At 42.1% G+C, this 27,136-nt stretch overlaps 1 protein-coding gene across 1 annotated transcript in view; it reads left to right on the top strand.

Annotated features, from left to right (window-relative positions):
• Nucleotides 1–39: 39 nt before the first annotated feature.
• The window catches only part of CEP97 (centrosomal protein 97), a 34,070-nt gene continuing 6,973 nt past the window's right edge, over nucleotides 40–27,136 (top strand). The window contains exons 1-10 of the mRNA XM_070454956.1: nucleotides 40–226; nucleotides 9,737–9,912; nucleotides 12,106–12,248; nucleotides 12,962–13,120; nucleotides 14,033–14,134; nucleotides 15,534–15,647; nucleotides 16,198–16,364; nucleotides 20,641–20,805; nucleotides 21,694–21,818; nucleotides 22,475–23,252. Coding sequence (XP_070311057.1) covers nucleotides 9,870–9,912; nucleotides 12,106–12,248; nucleotides 12,962–13,120; nucleotides 14,033–14,134; nucleotides 15,534–15,647; nucleotides 16,198–16,364; nucleotides 20,641–20,805; nucleotides 21,694–21,818; nucleotides 22,475–23,252 — 1,796 coding nt within the window. The 5' untranslated portion in view covers nucleotides 40–226; nucleotides 9,737–9,869. The remainder of the gene's footprint in view (nucleotides 227–9,736; nucleotides 9,913–12,105; nucleotides 12,249–12,961; nucleotides 13,121–14,032; nucleotides 14,135–15,533; nucleotides 15,648–16,197; nucleotides 16,365–20,640; nucleotides 20,806–21,693; nucleotides 21,819–22,474; nucleotides 23,253–27,136) is intronic.

Raw genomic sequence — 27,136 nt, 5'->3', positions numbered from 1 at the left:
AGACTTCCCCGGCTGCTGTCCGCTTCGCCTGGAATAATTGCGCTAGAGGCTATCGAGCCTTTGCAGGCAAAGTGGGAAGGACAGTCAAGCAGATAGGCAGGCAGGCAATTGGTTTGAGTAATTCTAAGAGCCACGTCCTACTGCAGGAAATGTGAACTACAGAGACCGGGGGTCCTTTCTCCTCTACTTCTCATAATTTAATGATGCCCAGATGAATACCCTGCAGGTAAAATCTAAAATCTCATTTTACCAGCACTCGTGCTAAAGCATTTGCATACATCGACTTCTTCAGTTTACTAAATCTCTAGTAAGTGAGCGCCGAAGTATTGCGAGCTGATGACTGCTAGGAGTGGAGGAGTTCGTTTGCTCGGCTGCCACCTATTGGGGGTGGGGAGGTGGATTGGCCGCCGGTGGTTGCTAAGAAAACCTTGTCTGGAGAACGCACCTCTCTGCCCAGTCCCAACAGGAGGGCCAATGCCTGGATGATTTGAACGTTTTGTGATGCTAGATATTTCAGCATTTGATTTGTTGTTGTTCGGTCGCTCAGCGATATCCAACTTTTTACAACCCCATTGAATGCAGCTTGCTAGGCTCTCCTGCCCTTCACTATCACCCTGAGCTTGCTCAAACTCATGTCCATAGAGTTGGTCGTGCCATCCAACCATCTTATCCTCGGTCGGCCCCTTCTTCTCCTGCCATCAATCTGTCCCAGCATTTTCCATTGAATCAGCTCTTTCCATCAGGTGGCCAAAGTATTGGAGCTTCAGTTCCAGCATCAGTCCTTCAGTGAATATTCTGGGCTGATTTCTGATCTCTACTTGCAGTCCAAGGGACTCTCAAGAGTCTCCCCCAGCACCACAGTTCTAAAGCATCAGTTCTTCAGTGCTCAGCCCTCACATCCATACATGACTACTGGAAAAACCAAAGCTTTGTCTGTACAGACCTCTGTCAGCAAAGTGATCTCTCTGCTTTTTAAAACGCTGTCTAGGTTGCTCATAGCTTTTCTTCCAAGAAGCATTTGTCTTTTAATTTCATGGTTGCAGTCACCATTTGCAGTGATTTTGGAGCCCAGTAAAAGAAAATCACTGTTTCTATTGTTTCCCCCATTTATTTGCCATGAAGTAATAGGACCGGATGCCATGATCTTAGTTTTTTGAATGTTGAGTTTTAAGCCAGCTTTTTTACTCTCCTTTCACCTTCAAAAAGAGGCTGTTTAGTTCCTCTTCGCTTCCTGCCATAAGGGTGGTGTCATCTGCATATCTGAGGTTATTGGTATTTCTCCCTGAAATCTTGATTCCAGCTTGTGTTTCATCCAACCCAGTATTTTGCATGATGTACGCTGCATGTAAGTGAAATGAGTGCAGCTGTGAAATGAGTGCAATTGTGTACTAGTTTGAACATTCTTTAGCATTGCCTTTCTTTCGGACTGGAATGAAAACTGACCTTTTGCAGTCCTGTGTCTACTGCTAGTTTTCCAAGTTTGCTGACACATTGACTGCAGCACTGTAACAGCGTCATCTTTTAGGATTTGAAACAGTTCAGCTGGAATTCCATCACCTCCACTAGCTTTGTTCATAGTGACGCTTCCAAAGGCCCACTTGACTTCACACTCCAAAATGTCTAACTCTATCTGAGTGATCACACTGTCATGGTTATCTGAGTCATTAAGATCTCTTTGTATAGTTCTTCTGTGTATTCTTGCCACCTCTTCTTAACATCTTCTGCTTCTGTTAGGTCCATACCATTTCTGTCCTTTATTGTGCCCATCTTTGCATGAAATGTTCTCTTGGTATTGCTGATTTTCTTGAAGAGATCTCTAGTCTTTCCCATTCTATTGTTTTCCTCTATGTCTTTGCATTGTTTCTTAGGAAGGCTTTCTTATCTCTCCTTGCTATTCTTTGGAATCCTGCATTCACATGGGTATATCTTTCCTTTTTTCCTTTGCCTTTTGCTTCTCTTCTTTTCTCAGCTATTTGTAGGGCCTCCTTAGACAACATTTTTGCATTTCTTTTTCTTGTGAATGGTTTTGATCACTGCCTCCTGTACGATGTTATGAACCTCCATCCATAGTTCTTCAGGCACTCTGATTATCACATCTAATCCTTTGAATCTATTTGTCACTTCCACTGTATAATTTAGGTCATACTTGAATGGCCTAGTGGTTTTCCCTACTTGCTTCAATTTAAGTCTGAATTTTGCAATAAGGAGTTCATGATCTGATCCACAGTCAGCTCCCAGTCTTGTTTTTGCTGAGTGTATAGAGCTTCTCCATCTTTGGCTGCAAAGGATGTAACCAATCTGATTTCAGTATTGACCATCCGGTGATGTCCATGTGTAGAGTCTTCTCTTGGGTTGTTGGAAGAGGTTGCTTGGTATGACCGGTGCATTCTTTTGTCAAAACTCTGTTAGCCTTTGCCCTGCTTCGTTTTGTACTCCAAGGCTACAGTCCAGCATTTGATGGAGAGTGGCAAAAGTCAATCCATGAATTGTGTAGGAGATAATACTTGACTAGAAATCAAATACAATGATTGATTTATGCTGCTAGTTGGAGCTCAGGGCAGGTTGCTCCAAACTATGCCTCAATAACATACGGGTTAGTTTGAATTCAGGTTACTTGAAAACTGGTAGGTGCAAGAAAGTTACTTTGAGATTCCTGTCTATCACCCTGAAAGCAGGAAATAAAACTCTCATACTTTCTTCTTGTACAGTAGCAAAGATAGGAAGACATCATTATTACCAGAGACAGCGAATTCATGGCAGAGAAGTTCGTATAAGCAGACTTTTATATTTCTTTACTAATTTACTACTCAAAGCCCAAGCTTTGCTTAAATTCCTTACGAGTTTTTATTGTTCCTTTGTCTAAAAAATATAAAAGCTGTCTGCTTTGGCCACTTCTTACTTAGGACTTACCTCTATGTGAGACCTCTGTGCACATGAATTAAATTTGTTTCTTTTTCTCCTATTTATCTGTTGTGTGTTAATTTTATTATTAGTTCAGCCACAAGAAGTCAGGGATGGGTAAAGTAGGAAATTTGCCTCTCCTGGACACTCTGTATAAGCAACTCACCCTAAAAAGGTGGTAGAAGAGATATGGAAAGTCCAGCAAGGTTGCTGACTAATATTAAGAAAGTGGAACATCTGTTGGAAACTTTCTCAGGAATGAATTAACAGAGATCTGAATAGAATTAAGGAGCTAAAGAAAAGAGAAGGACTATGACAGCCTGACCAATTCTGACAGCTGTTGAGAATACCTGGTATACTTAGACGAATTTTTCTAAACAGACTGAGGGTAGAAGGATAACTTGAGTGCAGCATGTTAAAAGATGATGCTGTGAAAGTGTTGCACTCACTATGTCAGCAAATCTGGAAAACTCAGCAGTGGTCACAGGACTGGAAAAGGTTAGTTTTCATTCCAATCCCAAAGAAAGGCAAGGCCAAAGAATGTTCAAACTACTGCACAATTATACTCATCTCCCATGCTAGCAAAGTAATGCTCAAACTTCTCCAAGCTGGGTTTCAACAGTACGTGAACCGTGAACTTCCAGATGTTCAAGCTTGATTTAGAAAAGGCAGAGGAACCAGAGATCAAATTGCCAACATCCTCTGGATCATCGAAAAAGAGAGTTTCAGAAAAATATCTGCTTTATTGACTATGCCAAAGCCTTTGACTGTGTGGATCACAACACACTGTGGAAAATTCTTCAAGAGATGGGAAGACCAGACCACCTGAGATGCCTCCTGAGAAATCTGTATTTCTCAGGTCAAGAAGCAACAGTTAGAACTGAACATGGAACAACAGACTGGTTCCAAATCAGGAAAGGAATAATGTCAAGACTGTATATTGTCACCCTGCTTATTTAACTTATATGCAGAGTACATCATGAGAAATGCTGGGCTGGAAGAAGCACAAGCTGGAATCAAGATTGCCAGGAGAAATATCAACAACCTCAGATATGCAGATGACACCACCCTTATGGCAGAAAGTGAAGAGGAACTAAAGAGCCTCTTGATGAAGGTAAAAGAGGAGAGTGAAAAAGTTGGCTTAAAGCTCAACATTCAGAAAACTAAGATCATAGTATCCAGTCCCATCACTTCATGGCAAATAGATGGGGAAACAATGGAAACAGTGACAGAGACTTTATTTTCTTGGGCTTGAAAATCACAGCAGATGGTGATTGCAGCCATGAGATTCAAAGACGCTTGCTCCTTGGAAGAAAAGTTATGACCAACCTAGACAGCATATTAAAAAGCAGAGACATTACTTTCCAACAAAGGTCCGTTTAATCAAAGCTATCATTTTTCGAGTAGTCATGTATGGGTGTGAGAGTTGGACTGTAAAGAAAGCTGAACACCGAAGAATTGATGCTTTTGAACTCTGGTGTTGGAAAAAGACTCTTGAGAGCCCCTTGGACTGCAAGGAGATCCAACCAGTCCATCCTAAAGGAAATCAGTCCTGAATATTCATTGGAAGGACTGATGCTGAAGCTGAAACTTCAGTACTTTGGCCACCTGATGGGAAGAACTGACTCGTTTGAAAAGACCCTGATGCTGGGAAAGATTGAAGGCAGGAGGAGAAGGGGATGACAGAGAATGAGGTGGTTGGATGGCATCACCAACTCAGTGGACATGTGTTTGGGTGAATTCTGGGAGTTGGTGATGGACAGGGAAGGCCTCACATGCTGCAGTCCGTGGGGTCACAAAGAGTGGGACACAACTGAGCAACTTAACTGAACTGAAGTCACAGGGAAATTTATAAAACATATTACATGAAAATACCAGCCCCAAATCCATGTACAATATATATCCATTTTTGTTAAAAAAAAAAATACAGAGGCAGGGAGTCCCGTGGATAAAAACAGTTTAAAAGGAAACACACTAACAGCTTACCAGTGACTATCTCTGGTTAGGGGAATTATGGAAGATTTTTATATTTACTTTTTGCTTGCCTGCATTTTCTGAGATTTTTACAGTAACTTTTTTTTCTTTAAAGCTGATACATGCTACATTGTTTTAAAATAGAAAATATATCCGGAAGGACAAAGAGATCATCTAAAGATATATTTAGACCCCTTTGGAGGTTCTTTTTTGCAAACTTTTGAAAACTTTTGCAACATTCTGAGCTCAAAACAACTATGTAGGAAAGCTAGTCCAATAATTACTATAGCTAGATCACTTATATCAGCAACACTGGCATATGCTGTATATGAGAGACACATAATTTACAGTTACTCTGAATTTTCTTTCTCTTCAGAGAAATTTTTTTCTGAATTGGCCAAATGTGTCCTATCTCTGGCTGATGTCAGTGGAAGCCCAAATGAGGTGGACCCTCATATATAATTACAGAATGAAGACTTCAGTATTTAATATCTAATTGGAAGTTGAATACTTCTCTCTCCCCTTTATTAGTCAGGGTTCTCCATGTGCACAAATATAGGAAGAGGTTTCTTTTAAGGAACTGGCTCACATGATAATGAAGGCTAGGGTTTACAAAATCGGCAGGGTTGGTGGGCAGGTTGGAGACCATGCAAGGAGCCAGTGTTGCAGTTCAAGTCCAGAGCCTGTCTGCCTGAGAATTCCATGCTGTTCCTGGGAGGTCAGTCCTTTGTTGTAAATATTTAGATCTTCAGCTGATTGGATGAGGGTGACCCACATTATGGAGGACAATGTGCTTTACTTAAAGTCTGCCAGTTTAAATGTAAAATCTTATCCCAAAACACTCACAGAAGGCATCCAAAATAATGTCTGATCATGGGCACTATGGCCCAGCCAAGTTGACATAAAATTAACAATTACACCACTTAAAAAAAAATGAATTAAGTTGGAAGGGAGGGATAGAAAGTAAAGCTACCACTCTTGGAGAAATGAACTTTTTGAGCTTTTAAGACCTTAGTCTTCCAAGTATAAATTAAAATTACATTTTATTTAAACATTTGCTTAATTTTCAACTGGAAATATGATAAATCAGTTACATAGGCTTCAGTGCCTTTTAGAAGCACTTCAAAAGAGATGATTAAATAAAACTGTCAAGTCTTCCTTTATTATTCTTTAAAAAATTTTTTTTTAAGTTTATTATTCTTTTCAAGAAAAGTCAGCTTCTTCCCAGTTGGTAAAGGCACCTGAAAAGTATATCACAGTGACTTTATTTTTGAAATTTATTTATACTTTTACCTCTTCTTTTTCTCAGATTTTAGCTGATATGTTATATGGGAGGAATAAAAGTATTTAGTATCTCATCAGATGGCAAACTCTTCTACATTATTTTAGCCCTGATATTTCATGCTATTTTGGACTGATGCTTTAAGACTGCTCTGATAGCCTTCCTGTAATCTCACTGCTTTGGAGAATGGTGAGCTGGCAATCATTCACTGGTTCTGAAACTGTGTAAATCAGATTGGGACTTGAACCCATGGTCTTTTAACTAAGATCACACCTGGTCTCAGGACATAATGAACCTCAGGTTCTTGATGTCTCACTGCATAAAGAATTCAGTGTGAGACAAAGTGATAAGTAAAACTTTATTTTCTTGGGCTCTAAAATCACAGCAAATGGTAACTGCAGCCATGAAATTAAAAGGCAGTTTGCCTTGGAAGAAAAACTATGACAAACCTAGATAGTGTATTAAAAAGCAGAGTCACTGCTTTGCTGACAAAGGTCTGTATAGTTAAAGCTATGGTTTTTCCAGTAGTCATGTACAGATATGAGAGTTGGACCATAAAGAAGGCTGAGCACTAAAGAACTGATGCTTTCAAGCTGTGGTGTTGGAGAAGACTCTTGAGAGTCCCTTGAGCTGCCAGGAGATTAAACCAGTCAATCCTAAAGGAAATTAACCCTGAATACTCTGTGGAAGGACTGATGCTGAAGCTGAAGCTCCAGGACTTTGGCCACCTGATGCAAAGAGCTGACTCTTTGCATAGGAAAAGACCCTGATGCTGGGAAGGATTGAAGGCAGGAAGAGAGGGGATGACAGAGGATGAGATGGTTGGATGGCATCACCGACTCAATGGACATGAGATTGAGCAAGCTCCAGGAGATAGTAAAGGCCAGGGAAATCTGGCGTGCTGCAGTCCATGGGGTCACAAAGAGTCAGACACAACTGAGCGACTGAACAACAAACCTTCACATAAATCACAAAAAATCACATAAAAAAACATAAATCAGACAAAAAGCTTTTTATTGTAAAAAAGGCACATTTTCAAAATTTTTAGTGTCAAAATTCTTTAAATTAATAACATCTTAGTTTTAAAACTTTGAAGTTATTATACTTACTTCTTTCAAATATAAGTTCTCACCCTAATTAGAAAATCTCTTTTGTTTGTCAAGAGAAATGGCACTATCCAAAATGTTGTTCTAGTTTTCTGTCTGCCTAGTCTCTTAACTTTGTGTTATCTAAACTTGTACATAATACTCTCCTGAAACTACTCTGGAGAAGGTTACCATCTACGATTCCAACAGTCTCCTTCCTACCACTGCTCTGCCTTTCAATTCATCTTTGTCATATGAGCATTTTAACCTTTCTGAAACACAAGTTTCATTTTGCCAGTCCCTCAATCAAAAGCACCAAGTGAAAACCAGTGGCATGACTAGTGGGAAGTAGGGTCAGGCCAGGTTATGGTTGTCCTAGAAAGTTACATTTCGAGAGGGAAGTTTTTGAGGAGGGGATTAATATGATAAAAGGTGCTGTTTTACTTAGATCATGCTAGTAACAATGGGCAGATGAATGAGAGATGGGGAAGATGAGTCAAGGCAATCAGCTGTTGCAGAGATCAAGTACATTGCGCTAATAGGAGGGAAAGTCTTTCCTGTGGGGCCTGGGCCAGCCAAAAAAATCTGCCTTGTTGGGAAGTTCATGGTGTTGTTCAGTAGAATTCTCCAAATTGCTTGGAGAATGCAGTGCAGGGTTTAAGGAATACACGAAATGAAGCAATTTAGTTAAAGTGTAGCAATTTGATTTTGGATCCAAAGGCTGAAGTACAAAAGTGTCTGTGGTATGATTATAAAGTGTTGCTGGTTCACTTGGGCATGTGAGACTATGCCTAGGGACTATGGCCACTCTCTTTAAGACCTAGGACTATACTCAGTTAACCCCATGAAGTGAGTTCTTTGGCCGTTTTCTCAGGAAACCAGGTCAGAAAAACCAAACAAAACTCTGGTTCTGCTATTTCTGTAAACGAGCAGAAACCTGCAGTCCTCAAGTACCTTCTGGGCTTCCAGGAACCCCCTCCCAAGTCATTACCCTGCAAAGTTGGAGAGAACTGTAAACCCTTTCTCGTTCCCTCCCTAAAGACTTGCCTCAGACTTCACCAACTGTTCCAGGGAACAAAGGTTAGTAGGAGAAAGAATTCAGGCTTACATTTTTCTTATACGTGTATCGTAAGACTGTGCTTTCTACATAAGGGGGTTCTTGATTAGAAGGAAAAAAATTCCTAGTCTTAATTCCCTCTTGAGAGCTAGGAAATTTGTCTTCAGACTAACACAGTGGGAAACAGGGTTTATTTTATTTATTTTAAGTTAAAGCAGCTGTAATCAGAGAGAAGGAGGATTCAGGAAGGAGGGAATGCTCACAGAGTCAATTGCCTGGAAACCTAGAAGCATGAGTGACGGGGGTTTTTTTCAAACAGAAATTATCAGAGATGTTGGACACGGCTATCTCAGAAAGACTAAATTCAGAATAAAGATTGCAAGAGGGGGTGAAGGAGTGGGCAGTGGAAATTGGAAGCGCCACATTGTCGGGTGCTATCAGATTAGCTTCATTACCACCTGCCTCCACCTGCAGTCTGCTGTCTTTTCATCTTCTACTTCAGCACTGTTTAGAGTCTACCCATCTTTTAAGCCTTAGCTCCGTTTCACTTCCTCCTTCAAGTCTTCTCTGAAGATTATAGTTTCTGTTTCTTTCTCCATTCCCTGAAAGCTTATTGAGTTCATAATTACAGTCACACTAGTTAGCATGTTAATAGTCATATCAAAAGTGTAAGCCTACTCCCCTACTGTAAGGCGGTGTAATTTTTTTAGTTTGGAGACTGTACTGTAAACTTCTTTTGTATACTGCTTGGAAAAATTCTGGGTTTTATACTTATTAAAACGGGCTTCCATGGTGGCTCAGATGGTAAAGCATCTGCCTACAATGCCAGAGACCCAGGTTCAATCTCTGAGTCGGGAAGATCCCCTGGAGAAGGGAATGGCAACCCACTCCAGTACTCTTGCCTAAAACAATTCCATGGACAGAGGAGCCTGGTGGGCTACAGTCCATGGGGTCACAAAGAGTCGGACACGACTAAGTGACTTCACACTCACTCACTCAATACTATTAAATACAATTCTAGATCTAAAGTTCTGTTAACTATTCAAGAACTACTTAAATATTTGATAGTGCATAGAAGCTTCTATCCAAACATGATTTAACTAAATTTTCAAATAAGATGTGTCGATTTTGACTATCAGCAGCGTTGAACACTTTGAATTTATTCAGGAATGTCAATGAAGGGGGCAGCACCTCCCCTACCCCCCCCCCCCCCCCCCCCCATTGCTAGACTTCTAGCAATAAGTCCTCAAATTCGGTCTGCGTTGAGTAGGGACCTTATAATCATTCCGATGATAAAAGTGTCAAATTTCGAAAACATCTAGAAAAGAGAGTGAAATGATCTTTTAACAATAGTTTGCCTCTCTGCCAAATTAGGGAGTTGACCAGTCTCCCAAACTCACTGCGGCTCAGATTCTAACCCGGGTTTCGCATCGTTAGTTGCAGGCAGCCAATTGGGCCGTTTGGGTGCCGTGCATCCTGGGAGCTGTAGTCTCAAGCTCGCTCCTCGCGATCACTAGCTCCACCGAGCAGCCGGAGGACGGTTGCCTGGTATTATCAGCAAGCGGGAAGTATGGCGGCGGCGCGTGCCGCCGCGGCTTTGCCTCCTGGAGAAGGTAAGGCGATCCCCATCCTTGGGTGCCAAGGTTTACTCCAAAGAACTGAATTAAATAGTTGCCGGGTGGCGAGAAGAAGACTAGGTTTAATGGGTTCAGTTCTGGACCAGTTCTTTTGATGCAGCGTTGCGGGCGTCGCGGAGGCGCGCTGCCCTCTGGGAGTTGTAGTCCCTTAGGCGCTGCCTCGCTCTGCGGCGTCGCGGCGCGGTCCAAGCACGGGACTACAAGCCCCAGAGACCTTAGCGCTGCCGGCGCCGCGGCTCCCGCGCTCCTGAGGATACCTGGTCTGCGGGTTTCTGGCTGCGGTGACCGTTCTGGGATGTTTACGTTGAGTTCTGGGTACCCAGGTGAAAACTGTAGGATCTCCCCCTTTCTCTCAGTTCCTAGAACTTTTAAGAAGCCCTCTATCTAACACAGTTCCCTAGATTGACGTTGGACCCTTTCTTGGAAGTGTCCCAATGGCCGAGATAAAATCTGGGGGTTATTCAGAGCCCACAGCTCACCATCCCTTGTTATGCAGACGGGATTCTGGGATCTGGTTTGGGCGCTGGCCAGCGGAGCGCGGGCCGTGGGTGCTTCCGTGGGTGCTGTGTGAGCGGAGCTCCTTTGTTTTGGTTACAGCTCGGAAGCTCTGGGTCGCAGGCAGGGCGGGGGGTCGAGGCCCTTTTCCACCGCTTAGATCTGGCTCATTATGTGGGAGAGAGGGTCGAAGAGGTGTTTCGATCCCTTTGAATTGTGTGCAGAGGCTCTGCATTTTCCTGGGACGGTATACAGCTTTCATCAAACTCTTAAATGCAATGACCACCTGTCCTCCCAAATGCTAGAAGCCTTTAGACAATGAAAAAACGTTGATATCCTCCAGGAGAGCTATCTTGCATAATTATTTCCCACAGTAATCTTAATCTGGGTAGAAATTTGAAATTGGCAGTTTGTCTGGCCTCTCCTCCCCCCGATATCTGCTACTCTTAAACTCCACCTCCCCAGCCCACCGAGGCAGTGAATGTACTGATGATAATAGCAGTTAACATTTATAGAGCACTTTTTATATGAGCCAGATTATGTTCTGAGTGTCCTTTTTTTTTTTTTAAACATTATCTCATTTTCTCTATAACAACATTATAAGGCAGGTACTATTATCATTCTTATCTTAGAGAGTAGAAAAGTGAGCCCCAAAGAGATCAATAACTTGCCCAATAAACCACCGTGTTTAGTGGAGCCAGAATTTGAACGTCTGTTAAGTATACCAAATCATGTTATTGGAATGGGATTAAATGCTGTTCATAGGGTTTCGATTTTCATCTCCATATCAATGTAATAAAGTAGGTATATTAGTCCCATCTTGTAGATAAATCAACATAACTACACTTTGATTTTAAAAATAGTTTGGACACTTTATGGTATACTGGTAGTTAGATTTTATGCAAGTTGATCTCTATCAAAAGATTAGTTACATCTAAAAAAATTCTGTTGTTACTTAGGCATAAAATATGGAATAATAGTTCACATTTAAATGTGAAGAAGCCCAGAGTATTTAATATCATGGAAACTTGAGTTGTTATTCTTCACTTGCTCAGTTGTGTCCCTCTCTTTGTGACCCCATGGACTGCAGCACGCCAGGCCTCCCTGTCCTTCACCATCTCCCAGAGCTTGCACAAACTCATGTCCATTGAGTCGATGATGGCATCCGACCATCTCATCCTCTGTCCTCCCCTGCTCCTGCCTTCAGTCTTTCCCAGCATCAGGGTCTTTTCCAAGAGTCAGTTCTTCCCATCAGGTGGCTAAAGTATTGGAATTTCAGCTTCAGCATCAGTCCTTCCAGTGAATATTCAGGACTGATTTCCTTTAGTTTGATCTCTTTGGTTTGATCTCTTTGCAGTCCAAGGGACTCTCAAGAGTCTTCTCCAGCACCACAGTTCAAAAGCATCAATTCTTTGGTGCTCCATCTTCTTTATGGTCCAACTCTCACATCCATACGTGAATATTGCAAATCTAGGCATAATTCACTTCTAAGGGAAAGTGAATAATTTCATTCTGTAGTCACTTAAAAATTGATTGCTTTAGTTTTAAAATCTTGATGTTTATTTTGCCGTAGTGTCTTCTAATTCTGAATGTTTAAGATTTTATGAGTATGCTGTTATCTCTGTGCTCAGTGTTGTATTTGTGTTTTCTAATAATTCCCCTTCTCTCTTCAAGGGTCAGTGGTCAATTGGTCAGGGCAGGGGCTACAGAAATTAGGCCCAAACTTACCCTGTGAAGCTGATATTCATACTTTGATTCTGGATAAAAATCAGATTATTAAATTGGAAAATCTTGAGAAATGCAAACGATTAGTACAGGTAGGTATTGCTATGTGGGGGAAATAGTTATATAAGACCAGTTTATTATTATACAAAATAAAGCAGTAAGATAACAAATGTAACTCTGTAAGCCTAGAAAGTAGTAGGTATTGCCTTAAAAAGAATTAATAGCTACAATAAATTTAAAAATAAAATAATTTAGTAAAAAATTTAAACATTAATTTTTGCAGGGATGACTATTAAATTTCTCCAGAAGATTAACATATTTTTGCCACCTTTAAAGTAGACTATACAAAGAGCATTTGTTAAAAAAGAAAACATTTTATGTTGGCTAAATAACATAACGTTCTATGTTAAACATGGTGGAGGTAAAGAGTTGATTCATTCGTTCTTTCATCGTTTATTGGACCCTTCTTATGTGTCTGACATTGTTCTAGATTTTGATGGAGACAGTGTAAGGACTCCATTGTTGTGGAGTTTACATTCTCAAGTAGTTGCTGTGTTGAAGATATTTTCGTCTAGTACTTGGAGGAGGTGTGGGATTGTTCAACTTTATCTGTATTTTCTATTGCTTAGGAGTGACAGCATTAATAGTTACACTGCAGAATATTTAGACAGTATATGTGAAAAGTACAAGCTGCATTTATATATTTGGGAATGTTTGACCATATAAACGAATCTTTTTAACCACCCTAATGTGAAAGTAATATTTATATTTTACTCCAAAGAATAATGATGTTTTCTTTCCTCAGTTGTCAGTGGCTAATAATAGGCTGGTGCGGATGATGGGTGTGGCCAAACTGACCCAACTCAGGGTGTTAAATTTGCCTCATAATAGCATTGGCTATGTGGAAGGCCTAAAGGAACTTGTTCATTTGGAATGGCTGAATTTGGCAGGAAATAATCTCAAGGTGAATTCTTTCTTTCTTTCTTTTTTTTTTTTTTTAGTAGTTTTTTTTTTAACTTCACAAAAGTATTTGCTATGAAAAAGGAATTTAAGCAGTAGAGAATTCAATAGAATACAAAATGAGAGTATCGACTCCCATTCCCCAGAGACAATTTCAGTTACCATAAACTAAAAAAAAAAAAAAAATTTCATTTTGAAAATTCATGCAGAATTAAGCTCTGTGTGCATGTTTAATGGTACAGTGAAGAATATACTGTTTTAAAAGTCAGGAGCTCTCAATTCTGGTCCTGCTTCCACCACTTAGTAACTCTATCATTTTGGGTAAGTTAATCAGTATTTCTGTGTCTTTTTTTTTTTTCTTTGTATTTTTTGTTTTCTGTGTCTTATTTTTTGATATTGTAGACAAGGGAACGGTATTTAATGAAGAGAACTGACCATCAAGCATGTAAGGTTTGCCCTTCTAACCACCTTCACTGTTTTAAGTCACTCATGACAACCTATAAAGTAGGTACAATCTTTATGAGTACTATATAGATGAAGAAGCTGAAGTACAGAGAAGTAACTTGCCTAAGCTCACACAGTCAAGAAGTTGCTGAGCCAGGGTTTGAATCCAGGCAGTTTAGCCCCAGCGTTAACTTGTAAACTCTATGCTATATCAGCGGTCATGTGTCATCCCTGTTTCTTTAAGCTGTAAGAATCTGGCATGATAGGATCCCCTGCTCTAGAGGGGTAATGGAGGTAGGAACTTGCTCTATGACAGAATTCTGCTGTCACTGCCTTGTCTTTCTCTTGCTAAGCCCTGCTCCTCTGCTTCTGACAATAAGAAAGAAGGAAGAGGGTCAGCTACAAGGAAGTAGGGAAGACTTTCATTTTTTGATTTTGTGTGCATGAAATAAATTTCCTTTTCTTGTCATAGGCCATGGAACAAATCAATACCTGCACGTCTCTACAACATCTCGATTTATCAGACAATAACATACCCCAGATAGGTGATCTGTCTAAATTGGTATCACTGAAGGTAAGTGTGTTTTCTATGTCATTTCTGAAGTTTTATACTAAAGTACCAAGAGAAAGTGACTTAATTGATCTGTATATAGATCTGCAAGAATAAATTGTGTTCATTATGATAAAAATTCTATTAGTGTACCAGAAATTAAGTATGAAACTTTGTGTTGTTAATTTCTATTACTGATTTACTTTAACTGACACTGGTCATTGTAGTAATAATGCTTATTTACTGTTCAACAAACATGATGAAATTCCCTTCATGCCTAGTCCATCAACATTAGTAGCTTTAGTTGTGTAGCATCCATAGTGCATAACATGTTGGTGGGGTTGAGAGTAATCATTCCTCTTTAACACTGAAGACTGCTATTTCCTTTTAGTGGTAGAAATTGTTAAGTTATCAAAATCTAACCTCACTTTAGGAAATTATAGCCTATTGCACTTTTTATGGAGGGGAATGCAGTAAAATAAATATGTAACAGTCGGAATCAACAGCTTCATAAAACATGAGTAGGCTGTTTCCATATTTTTACTCCGTTGGATATAATTAGCATGAGATGAATTCATTAAGCCTCAGAAATAGTGTTATTAGCTCAACTTTTGCCATTTTTTTTTTTTAGCAGAAATCATTTTTAGCAACAATTGCTCTAAACAATTTGATGTAGTCAGATACTGAGAGAGCTCAAATGAACTAAAGATGATTGAAAGTTTTGTTGCTGTTGTTTTTTCCTGGAATGGAGGCATGATTACTTTATCAGAATCCTGGTGTTGAGAGTCTTCAGTTTATTTTTCATTGCTGCTGTCTTAATTTGAATTTGAGTCAGGTTTATCAAGTACATTCTACCTTCCTCAAGAGACTATAGTTGCAAATCATAGTTTCTGGCTTTCTCTCGCTTGTGGAAAATTTGCTTTCTACCTGATTGTTTCTCTTTTTGTTGTTGTTTTGGTGGCAAGCACGATATCTTATTTCCGTAACCAGGCGTGGAACCTGTACCCTCTGCAGTGGAAGCACAGAGTCCTAACCACAGGACCACCAGGGAATTCCCTGGAGCTTTTTGTTTCAACGAATGTTTTCTTTCACTTTTCTCACCCTCTATTTTGATGTTTTAAAAGGAAATGAACAAGTATGTTGAAAGTTGCTCAAGTTTAAATAACTTGCAACATACCTTTTGCTAAACGAAGCATATGTTCTTTGGCAAATCTTTAAACTTTCTTGAACTTAGAATAAGGATGTGAAAAGAGAGTTGGACCAAATGGCCATCTAGGACCCTTCTAGCATTAACAGTCTTTGATTTATGTGTGATGAGAAGTTATAATAAAATCACTTTCCTTTTGTATACATAATTTTGACTTTATCAAAATAAACCAGTTGTCTATTTCCATTTGTAATTCATTACTTTTTTACTTTCAAGACCCTGCTTTTACATGGAAATATCATCACCTCTCTTAGAATGGCACCTGCTTATCTACCCAGATGTCTTGCTATACTTTCTTTGGCGGAAAATGAAATCCGGGACTTAAATGAGGTAAAATTTGAGGGTATCTTATGGGATCCCGGGAGCTGGAAACTCAGGAGAGATGCAGGAAAAGGTGGTGAGCTCACTTTAGATGAGCATCTTGGAGAAAACTGCTATCAGGATGAAACACTTGGCTCCAGAAGACCATTATTTTTCTTTCCACTTTTATTTAATGTCAGTAGGTTATTAAGGCTTAATTTCATTTGTAATGCTGCGCTCTTCACTCCACTGGGAAGTGATTGTTGGTGGAGGGACATCTACATTAAAGGGGTTAATAAGGCATACTCTGTACCTTTTTCTGGCTTCTATTATGTTTTCAAAATAGGGTTCTCTTTGCAAGGAAGCAGTGCTTTCTAAAGGACTTTGTGCAGCAAGAACAGATGGCCATATTGTTGGAATTTTTGGAGTCAGTGGATAATATAAGAGTGTTACTTGTCACTTTTCAAAACAAAAGGGAAATTGTTGCATTCTCGAACTGCCAGAGATGTGTAATCAGCGGAAGCCCTGTGCTTGCCACTGAGTAGTCCATTTCATTCAACAAAGATGTCCTTTGTTGCAGGTCTCTTTTCTGGCATCCTTAACTGAACTGGAACAGTTGTCAATCATGAACAATCCATGTGTGATGGCAACACCTTCCATCCCAGGGTTTGACTATCGGCCATACATCGTCAGCTGGTGCCTAAGCCTCCGAGTCCTAGATGGATATGTGATTTCTCAGAAGGAAAGGTGAGCGTGACCCCTTTAATGTCACATTTATCATGGGAACTAGCTGAAAAGCTCATTTCTAGCTTACTACAAATTAAGAAGCTGAATATTGCTGGAAATATGAATTTAGAAATTAGTCATTAGTGCAGTTATATAGTAGACTCTGTGCTGTTCATGTAGGATTTTCTAGCTTTTCTAAAAAAGGATAATAAATATCAGTCTTAGAGGTTGGGTCTAGTGAGTTTAATTTCATGCCCCACATACAACAAATTGAGTTCTAAAGATTCTTTTGTTATTCAGTTGTTTGGGGCTTGGAGCATTTCTGTATAGAAACCATGTTATGGGTGCTGTGTAGGATTTTAGATCAGCCCCACAAAAACTTGCATCCATCATATTGTAAAGGCACTATTAATAACACCTTTGGACCCAACTACTCTTTATGAAAGTGACTGTGGGAAAATGCATGCAGAGTTCCAATTTGGAGCTGGTAGCAGACATACTGATTGGTGCTCACCTTCTAGCTATGAAGCAACAAAAGTGGGAATCCCCTTTCTTTAGATCATTAATGATTTCTTCAGCTCAGAACTGGGACCCCTGCATGATGGGGTTTCTGAAGCTGGCACATGACCAGTGGGATCAGAGCTTTAGGGAGGTGAGGATCAAGGTTGTAGACAAGAAGCCGTGGAGTTAGGATAGTGAGAATTGAGATAACTTTACCCTCATCACTGCCTCCTTCCACCTCCTCTTTTCACTGCGTACGTATGTGCATTCATGGGCTCAACACACGTCATACTCTTCCTCACCATATTGTCCTGTTGCAGAGACTGATAGTCACTTGGCGGGGTTTCTGATGGGAGGAGGAGTGGTAGATACTGACAGGATTTTCCTTGTCTTTCTCCCTTCTGTTTTCATCTCGTTGTGAACAGGGTGGGGGCAGTGAGGAATGGCAGGCAGGAGCTACACCGTGGAGGTGCTGGGGACGGCTGATGTATGTCAGCTCTAGTTTGCCTGCAAACAAGTGTGGCTGTTCATTTTTCCTGGAGGGACTGCTGCTTTGTGCACAGAAACACCTTGTTTTGTTTCAAACTTGGTTAATTCTAGAGCTGGAATATGGATTTACTTGGATTTTCTTTTAAGAGAAAGACGTTACCAGATTTTTCTAGGGGAATAGGACTGGTAACATTTTCATATGTGGGAAGTACCACGGTGAGATGGGCCGAGATAAGGGTTTGGCATAAAAAGAGACCTGGGAGGAGAAATGAGACCTGGTCAGGAGAGACAAGAGAAGGCTTCGCATCTTTCCCTAACACCTGTTAGCTGTGTGGCCTGGGCAAGTGCCTTAACTTCTTTGATCTTTAGTTTTCTCATCTGTAAAATCTGGTACCTAACTTTCAAGTATGCCCTGAGGATTAAAGATTGAGGATTAAGGATAAGGATTGAGGATTAAGGATAAGGATGCTTTCCCAGCATCAGGGTCTTTTCAAATGAGTCAGTTCTTCACATCAGGTGGCCAGAGTATTGGAGCTTCAGCTTCCAATGAATATTCAGAACTGATTTTCTTTAGGATTGACTGGTTTGTTCTCCTTGCTGTCCAAGGGACTCTCAAGAGTCTTTTTCCACTCGGGCCTGGTGCACTGGGAAGACCCAGAGGGATCGGGTGGAGAGGGAGGTGGGAGGGGGGACCGGGATGGGGAATACATATAAATCCATGGCTAATTCATTTCAATGTATGACAAAAACTACTGTAATGATGTAAAGTAATTAGCCTCCAACTAATAAAAATACATGGAAAAAAAAAAATAAGAGTCTTTTTCCAACACCAGAGTTCAAAAGCATCAATTCTTCAGCGCTCAGCTTTCTTTATAGTCCAACTCTCACATCCATACATGACTACTGGAAAAGCCATAGCTTTGACTAGATGGACCTTTGTTGGCAAAGTAATGTCTCTGCTTTTTATTTTTTTTACTTTTTATTTTGTATTTTTTTTGTCTCTGCTTTTTAATATGCTATCTAGGTTGGTCATAACTTTTCTTCCAAGGAACAAGTGTCTTTTAATTTCATGGCTGCAGTCACCATCTGCAGCAATTTTGGAGCCCAGAAAAATAAAGTCAGCCACTGTTTCCACTGTTTCCCCATCTATTTGCCATGAAGTGATGGGACCAGATGCCGTGATCTTCGTTTTCTGAATGTTGAGCTTTAAGCCAATTTTTTCACTCTCCTCTTTCACTTTCATCAAGAGGTTCTTTAGTTCTTCTTCACTTTCTGCCATAAGGGTGGTGTCATCTGCCTATCTGAGTTTATTGATAATTCTCCAGGCAGTCTTGATTCCAGCTTGTGCTTCATCCAGCCCAGCATTTCTCATGATGTACTCTGCATATAAGTTAAATAAGCAGGGTGACGATACACAGCCTTGACGTACTCCTTTCTCTATTTGGAGCCAGTCTGTTGTTCCATGTCCAGTTCTAAGTGTTGCTTCCTGACCTGCATGCAGATTTCTCAGGAGGCATGTCAGGTGGTCTGGTATTCCCGTCTCTTTAAGAATTTTCCAGTTTGTTGTGATAGCATGTAATTTAGAAATAGTTTAAATGTAATATTTTAGAATATCTGTATAATCACCATTGAAAAGAAGACTAGAATGTAACCAGCACAGCAAAAGGCTTCTTTGTCCCACTCATCATAACTCCCCTCCCCACTATAGTGACTTTTTGATAATTTAGAAAGATTATTTTTTTTCCTTGTTATTATGGAGCTCCTGCCAGAGTAGCTAAAATTAGAAGAGCAATATGTTTAGTTTTGATGAATATGTAGAGCAATTGGCACTCTCATTAACTGTTCTAGAAGTATAAATCATGCAGCCACTTTGATAAACTAACAGTATTTACTGAATTTAAACGTATAAATACCCTATGACTCAACAGTTTGACTCTGCTATATACCCTAGAGAAATAGGAGCTTATGTGTGCTGAAAAAAATGCGTAAGCTTGTTCATAGCAGCCTTATTCATAATCACTCCAAACATAATCACTCCAGCCTTATTCACAATCACTCCAATTTGGGAGCTATGTGGGACATTTGGGCAGTGTCAGTCTGTAAAGAAATAACTACAGTAGGGTTATCACATCCCAAAAAATTTAACAATAATTCCTTAATAACACCAAATATTAAGTGCTTACAGTTAGTCCTCATAAATGCAGTTTTTAAATAGAATTTTGGAAACTGGTTCCAAATAAGGCCATACATTGTAATTGCTTGATGTATTTAAAATATTTCTTTCTTGCTCTCTTTTTCAGTATCTTAAAAGTTTACTGTTTATTGCATGCTGCATGGCTTGGCTGTGCTGATTTGGTCGTTCTCCCTTGGGGTCTGTGGTGTGATCACAGTCAGGGCTGGAGTCATTTGAAAGTTCAGCTTGGCTAGACGTCCGAGACGATGCTTTCAGATCTCCCTATGGGCCCCCTGTCTCTTTGCTTTGCTTTCTTTTCTCTTTTTGGTTAATGAATAAATCAGGTTATTTGTCCTACAGAGTTTCCTACTCTACTTATTTTGCCATTTGCTGCGTCCCCACGTGCTTTGACATACTCTTCCCTTTTGTGTTTTCTGTAAATCGGAAGTTGGAGGTGGAGGTTTGATCAGATTTTTGTGGGGTCGAGGACAAATTTTTGGGTCCTGTTGCGAGGCACATGGTATCTGGTTATCTCTTATGAGTATCTATTAATGATCAATGCGTAAATCCATTGAGAGTTGCAAAATGGTGAAATTTTAATTCTATCATTCATTTTTAAATAAGCTGGAATACTTCTGTGAAGTAAGTATTTGGTTACTCATTGATTTAGTTTGTATAGGAAAGATGGAATTAGTAATATTTAATTCTCCCCCTTTATCAGTTTTTAAAAATAATAGGATGGTAGCTCACAGCATCCTTCAACTGTGACCAGTTGGCTTTTAAAAAACTATCATTATGAACTAATGGATTTAAACACAATTTATGTATTTAGGTACTTCAGTTTGACAGTGAATGGAGGGAATAGTTATTGCTTCTTTGAATGTAATTTAAAAATATTTGGAACCATTAGTTCAAATCATTGTAAGTGCCCCTAAGCAAGAAAGAACGTTTAAAACATTACAGGAGTAAGGAGAGTGAAGCAGAGGATAATTTTTCTTTTTAACTTGAATGTTATTCATGAAAAACATCTAGTGATGGTGGAAAGGCAAATTAAGAAGTTAGATCATTATTGCTTGAAAATGTATCTTGTCTACCCCAGTGCCAGCCCTTCTTCTTTCTGTCCCCCAATTCCAGTTTAAAAGCTGAATGGCTGTATAGTCAAGGCAAGGGGCGAGCGTATCGGCCTGGCCAGCACATCCAGCTTGTCCAGTATCTGGCTACAGTCTGTCCTCTCACTTCTACACTGGGCCTTCAAACTGCAGAGGATGCCAAGCTAGAGAAGATTCTGAGCAAGCAGAGGTAAGCACGTTTATCCGGAGCAGCTGATGAGACTTCCCTGCAGAGTTAGTAGGATTGGAGCGAGTGCTGCAGCCGCGTTTCTGGATCCCGGGGGCCCTGGTCACTGCAGCGGTCCTGCAGAAGAGCCAAACCATGCAGTGCCATCTGGTTTCCTCCCCAGTAGCTGCATAGCTTGCTAGTCATTTCCTGAGTAGGGGAGAGCCTAGCAGCCTGGCAGCCTGGGATTTAAGATAACTTCACTTGTTCTTTTAGTGTGGGTGTTTCCCACACCCACACTCTCGTTGTAGAGACTTCCCTGGTGGTCCGGTGGTTAAGTATCCGCCTGGCAATGCAGGAGACACAGGTCTGATTCCTGGGCCCGGGAGATGGCACATGCGGTGGAGCCGCTGAGCGTGTGCACCCCCGCTGCTGAGCCCGAGCCCTGCAGCCGGAGAGGCCCCGTGCAGCGAGCGGCCTGCGCCCCAGGGCGGAGAGTGGCCCCCGCTCAGCACGGCCAGAGAACGCCCGTGTGCAGCAACGAAGCCCCAGTGCGGCCAAAAATAAATGATAACTAGAACTCTTAGAAAAACCTTAAAAAAAAACACTAACGTTATATAGCTAGAAGCGTTTTTAGTGGTCGCTTCTTTCATCAAAGATCCTGTCTTTGAAGCTTTGTGTGTGTGTGTGTGTGTATGCTTATGATGGTGTCTGACTATATGATTTAAAAATAAATTGCTTAACACTTTCTACCCATGAGACTTTGTAATTTCAAGGTCATTAAAGGTATGTACTTTGAAAACCTTGTAAACTTCTCCCTTCTTGACATTGTTTTTCCTGTCGAACCGTTAAAGGAAGCAGAGAAGCTTTCCTTTTTGATCTGTTAAATCACATGAGGTATTCTGATTTTAGATTTCACCAGAGGCAGTTAATGAACCAGAGCCACAATGAAGAGTCGTCTCCTGTTGAATCAAGGGCATCCCTTGTGCCAGAGCATTCCAGCCCCATTCCAGATGGCCAGGTAGTCCCAGAAAGCGGTAAGATTAACTGGTCTCCGGTCCCTTTTTGTTTGATCTATTTGGTATCATAAAACAGGAAACAGTACATATTTTCAGAATGTTTTATTTGTTAGCTCAAGTGAACATTTGGATCTTTTATATATAAATGTATATTACACAAATGGCAGCTTCCCTTTTGGCTCAGTGATAAAGAATCCACCTGCCAATGCAGGACATGTGGGTTCAACCCCTGGGTCAGGAAGATCCCCTAAAGAAGGAAATGGCAACCCACTCCAGTATTCTTGCTGGAAAATTTCATGGACAGAGGAGCCTGGTAGGCTATACAGTCCATGGGGTCATGTTGCAAAAGAGTCAAACACGACTTAGTGGCTAAACAACAACAATATACACAGACATATATAACTATTAAATGTCTTAATTTTTGAAAACATTCAGAGGACTGCCACCTTTTGACTTGATGTAGTACTTTGATTATTTTTATGATTATTGCAAGAATTAAGTTTCTTAAAAATATTTGGTTTGATATTTTAAGGCATTTTGGAAGAAATTACTGAAAGGCTTTCACTGCCTTTTACTACATTTCAGGGATTAGATTTCATTAAAGGGATACAACTGAAAAAAAATCCCTCGTTAAATACTTAATGTTTCCAATGATACTCTGTTGATTCTTTTAGAACCCGTCATCCAAGTCAATTCTTGGGTTGGGACAAGTAGTCATGATGACCAGTCACATGCTGTTAAGAATAACTTTCCAACCTCTGTACACACTGCAAGATACTCTCGAAATGACCTGCACCTGGAAGACATCCAGACCGATGAGGACAAGTTAAATTGCAGTCTCCTCTCTTCAGAGTCTACTTTCATGCCAGTTGCGTCAGGACTCTCTCCAGTATCACCCACAGTGGAGCTGAGGCTGCAAGGCATTAACCTGAGCCTAGAAGATGCTGCTGCTGCAGATGAATCTGTGAAAGGGCCGGAAAACCAGGGCTTATCAAACAAGGAAGAGGAAAAGGCGTTGGGGGCTGCAAGTGAGAATTCTGTTCAGATGACAAAAGGTGCAGTTGGTACAGAGGTAAATGAGAAAGATGGACTGTTACTGTGTCCTGAGCCAGCGGTCACTAGTGCCGGCTTGAAGGATCACACCCACAGTCTTACGTCTTTTTCTGAGTCAGTTGGACACAGTGTCTTCCATATGCAGCCAGGCAGTGAAGAAGCCAGGTCTCAAACAGCTTCAGAGAAACTTCCCTGCAGGGTGTTAACCCAGAAATCTGTTCCTCTGGGACAGGATAAAGTTGCCCTCCAGAAACTGAATGAAGCAGCCACCAAGCTTCAGGCCTGCTGGCGGGGCTTTTATGCCAGGAACTACAACCCACAAGCTAGAGACGTGCGCTATGAAATCCGTCTTCGCAGGATGCAAGAGCACATTGTCTGCCTAACCGGTGAAATAAGGAGGTGGGTGAGAAGTCTCTTTTAAGGCTTTTACTGTGAAGGTGCTGTTCCGTTGGTCTGGGGGCGTCAGACTCTTAGTGCTGATTCAGAACACTGAATCACCGCTGTTGTGGCTGGGACACTTCCCCTACCATGTTGCCACTCTAGGTTTGCCTCTGACACTGTACCTAAAGCATCTTGAGAGCAAGCACTGCAATATGTGCCTGCATATCTAGTGCCGAAACTGGAACATAGATACAGCGTAGCAGTAAATGTTGGATGAGATCCATGCCTTCTGGACATCTAGGTACCTAAACACAAAAGATACAGAAAGTGTAGAAAAACTGAATGAATATAAAAATGAGAAGATGAGGACGTCTCCATAGAACCCAGTAGATGACATAAGAATTAAGGAAAATAGGAACTTAGAAGGGGTTAAAGTTTGGGGGCTATGGTGGAAGTTATGTGTTCATTCTGTGGCTTACATGTTGTCATGACTGTCACCCAGGGAAATGAGGACTTTATAGATTTATTCTGAGTATCAGCACTGCGCCTGTCAGTATTGACTGATGCTATAAGTGGGAGAGGAGGAGGAGTCAGAGAGACTGAGAGGGGACAGCCGGAGTCGGGGGAGGACTGGGGGAGAGTGTCCCAGCTCCAGCAGGGCCCTGTTTCGGGAGAGAGGAGGGGTGCTGGCAGAGGACCGAGACCTCTTACGCTGGATTCAGCGACCGGCGGTGACTGTGTGGGGAGGGTCCCCAACACTATCCCCAGGTTTGATTTGCAAAAAGGACTCGACTCAAAAAAGCTATTCTTTATGTTCCTGTGTATTATGGTTGATTGGAGTGAAAGGAAATAGGTGACAGTCAGCAAAGGAAGGAGACACACAGGGCAAAATTGGGGAGACCAAGTAGAAGCTTCTAGCTGTGTCCTTCCAGTGCCTTTTACAGGTGGGCTCAGTTCTCGAAGCAACAGTGCGTGAAAACACATCCGAAGTATCGCCAGCCAGGGATCTCGCTCCAGCCTCGGCATCTGGGGTTTTCATTGGCGGTCAGTCACCTGGGTCAGTCCATGTGACTGACCTTAACTCCTCAGACCTCAGCCCCCACCCAAGGTCAAGCTGATGCCATTGTAGCCCAGCGTCTCAGGTGAACCAAGCTGGCATTCCCCATAAAGCACATGGCTGGCATAAACCAGCGGTCTCAGAGGTACAAAGGTGCTCTAATCAGGCAGGCTATTCCAAAGGTTTAGAGGTTATCTCATCTCAGAAGCTGGTCAAGGCCAGTCCTGTCTTCAGGATGTTTGCACATTTCTGTCCTGGTCACTTAACCCTCTCCTGCCCAGTGAGCTTGCTAAGAGCAGCTTCAGGGGGTTAGTGGGATGCAGTCAGTTTGGAAAGGGCTGAATAATGAAAGAGAGGTGAACAGTGAGCGCGAGGGCTGCCGTGAGGAGGAGAAGGGAGCAGGTGGTTGCCAGAGGAGAATCTGGAGTTACGAAGATTCTTTTTTAAAGATGGGAGACACAGAGGAGGTTTATGTGTTGGTGGAAATGATTCAGTAAGGAAGGAAAAACTGATGGTGCAGGGCAATGAAAGAAGCGCAGGACGGAAGTTTCTTGGGAAGGTGAGAGAAGAAGAGGTTCCCTGCACAAGCGGAGGGGGTGGCCTGAGGCAGGGGCAGGGGCAGGTAAGGCGGGAGGTGTCGACGGTGGGGGATGCGGAGGTCCTGTCTGATGGGCACACCTCTTTTCTCAGTAACATACAAGACGCGGCCAGCACTTGGAAATGAGGGGGTGAGGATGTGAGGGGCTGAAGGAGAGAGGTGTGAAGTGTGGAGTATTTATCTTAAAAGTGAACTTACAAAGGGAATGGAGAATTGCTGGATAGTAAAACAATAAGTCAGACTTTGTGATTTTTATCAGCAGCTCTCAGCTGTTCTATTCTGACTCTGGACCCGGTTCAGCCAGGAGTGGGTTTTTTCCCCGGGTGAGCATGATAGGGGAGAGAGGGAAGATAAGGGAGCTGAAGACATTTTGAAGGGAGATGATGCTGGTGGTAGACCTTGGAATTTGAATGAGGTAAAAGGAAAGACAGGAGAAAGACGTCATTTGCATGGTGGTCATGGATGAGGATTGGACGTCCAGGTTGTTGCAGATTGTGGCAAGAACAAGTGAACTGAGAGGTTTGCGTTGGTGCTTGAGATCATGGTTTTAAATGGTGTAGTCAAAATACTTGAGTCTAGAGTGGGACTGACATGACTTAGCAACTACACCGCCACCCCTACCAGAGCGGGACTGAAGATGGTTGTTAAATAGAGCATCCGTGTGAGTGTCAAGGGCTCCAGAAATGACCAGGGGAACAGGGCAGAGAAGAATACTAGTGCTGAGGCTTCAGTGAACGGAGGCCGATAGTGGGGGGAGCTCAGTTCTTGGAAAAGAGTTTGTGTAAAGTAATTAGCCTCCAACTAATAAAAATAAATGAAAAAAAAAAAGAGTTTGGGGAAATTTAGCAGGATGGCTGGAGTTCTTGGAGGAGGAAGGTTAAGAATCATTTGTAAACAGCAGTGGGAAGCAGTGTTCTGACCCTGATGTATAAGTGAAAAAAAATAGCTGCCACTTGAGAGGGCTACAGTGCCCTTGGAAGTGCGTCTGATTTGGTCAAGGAAAAGTTCAGAGAAGCTGAGTGTATATATAGGGGTTTGTTGATTATAATTCAGGAGTCCCACATGGCGCAGTAAGAAGGCTTGAGGGGCTGGATAAAGTAGGTCAGAGGTTCAGAACAAAATGGGGTGACTTTGAGAGATACTGGACAGCTAAAGGAACCCTAGGTTTGTGATAAGTTTTAAGTATGGAGAGGGGGACATGGGCCCACAGTGAAACTTTAATGAATTTAATGAATGAGGGGAAGTTATGCACAGGAAAGTCTGTTGGTGATAACAAGGAGTGTGTCAGGGCCTGGAGCAAACAGGGGTGTGAAATTTGATGGGATTAGTCCTGCTGGTCTCTTCAAAGAGGAGACCAGTTCTCTTCTCTTTGAAGCTGTGGTCCTGATCCTTTCTGCTGCTCTTGCTCCTTCTGTGTGTTTGGCTGCGAAATTGAGGCCAGATAAAAAAGAGCCATTTAATGTTTTATTTTTCAGTACTGGCTGGCAATACTTTGTAGAATCAATATAATCTGAATTTCAGTCACATCTCATTTGGCTTCTATGTTGAGTCATAGTTTAAAAGTAAAGTTTCGGAGCTATAGTCTGGCCGGGAGGGGAGGTCGGCGAGTGCCCATGCTCGGGATCGCGGCGCTGCCTGCTGAGCGCCGAGGTGAGGGCGGGGCACCCTCGGCCCGGAAGATTCGGGCAGGGACCCGGACGGCAGCCCTGCGGGGCGCGGGGCGCGGGGCAGGGTCCTAGCGCTCCCTGCGGATGGGCCCGGGGTTGTCGCGCGCGGAGCGGTAGTCACCGCGGGTTGCCACGGCGACAGAGCCTGGAGTCCCCGCGCCGTTGCCATGGCGGCACCCGGATCTGCCCCGGCTCCCTGAGGCAAGCGCCGCCCGCCTGGGCTCCTGGTCGTTGTAGTTCGGAAAGCTGCGCAGGGCCGGCAGGGTCGCGGAGGCCCAGCCTTCCCCTGGGGTTTCAGGCAGACTTGGAGCCTTAAGGAGACAAGGTCAGACTCACGGGATCGGGCGGCCTCGAAATCAAACGTAATAAACTCCGGTTTCTTTCCAAAACTCGCACCGTAACTTCAGCTGCAAGAGCAGCGCAAGTGGGGCGGGGATCGCCCCCGTTTGCAGACCGGGGAGCGGAGGTTCACAGTGGCACCAGCGACATGGCATGATTACGTGGCAAATAGGCTGGGTCAGGATCTCCGGCTCTCCTCGCAGGCTCCGAGGCCAGCGGTCTGGGGCCCCTGGCACCCCTC

The sequence above is a fragment of the Odocoileus virginianus genome, chromosome 25 (assembly GCF_023699985.2).
Source record: "Odocoileus virginianus isolate 20LAN1187 ecotype Illinois chromosome 25, Ovbor_1.2, whole genome shotgun sequence".
NCBI classification, from domain to species: domain Eukaryota; kingdom Metazoa; phylum Chordata; class Mammalia; order Artiodactyla; family Cervidae; genus Odocoileus; species Odocoileus virginianus.
This window is presented reverse-complemented; position numbering and strand designations above follow the sequence as displayed.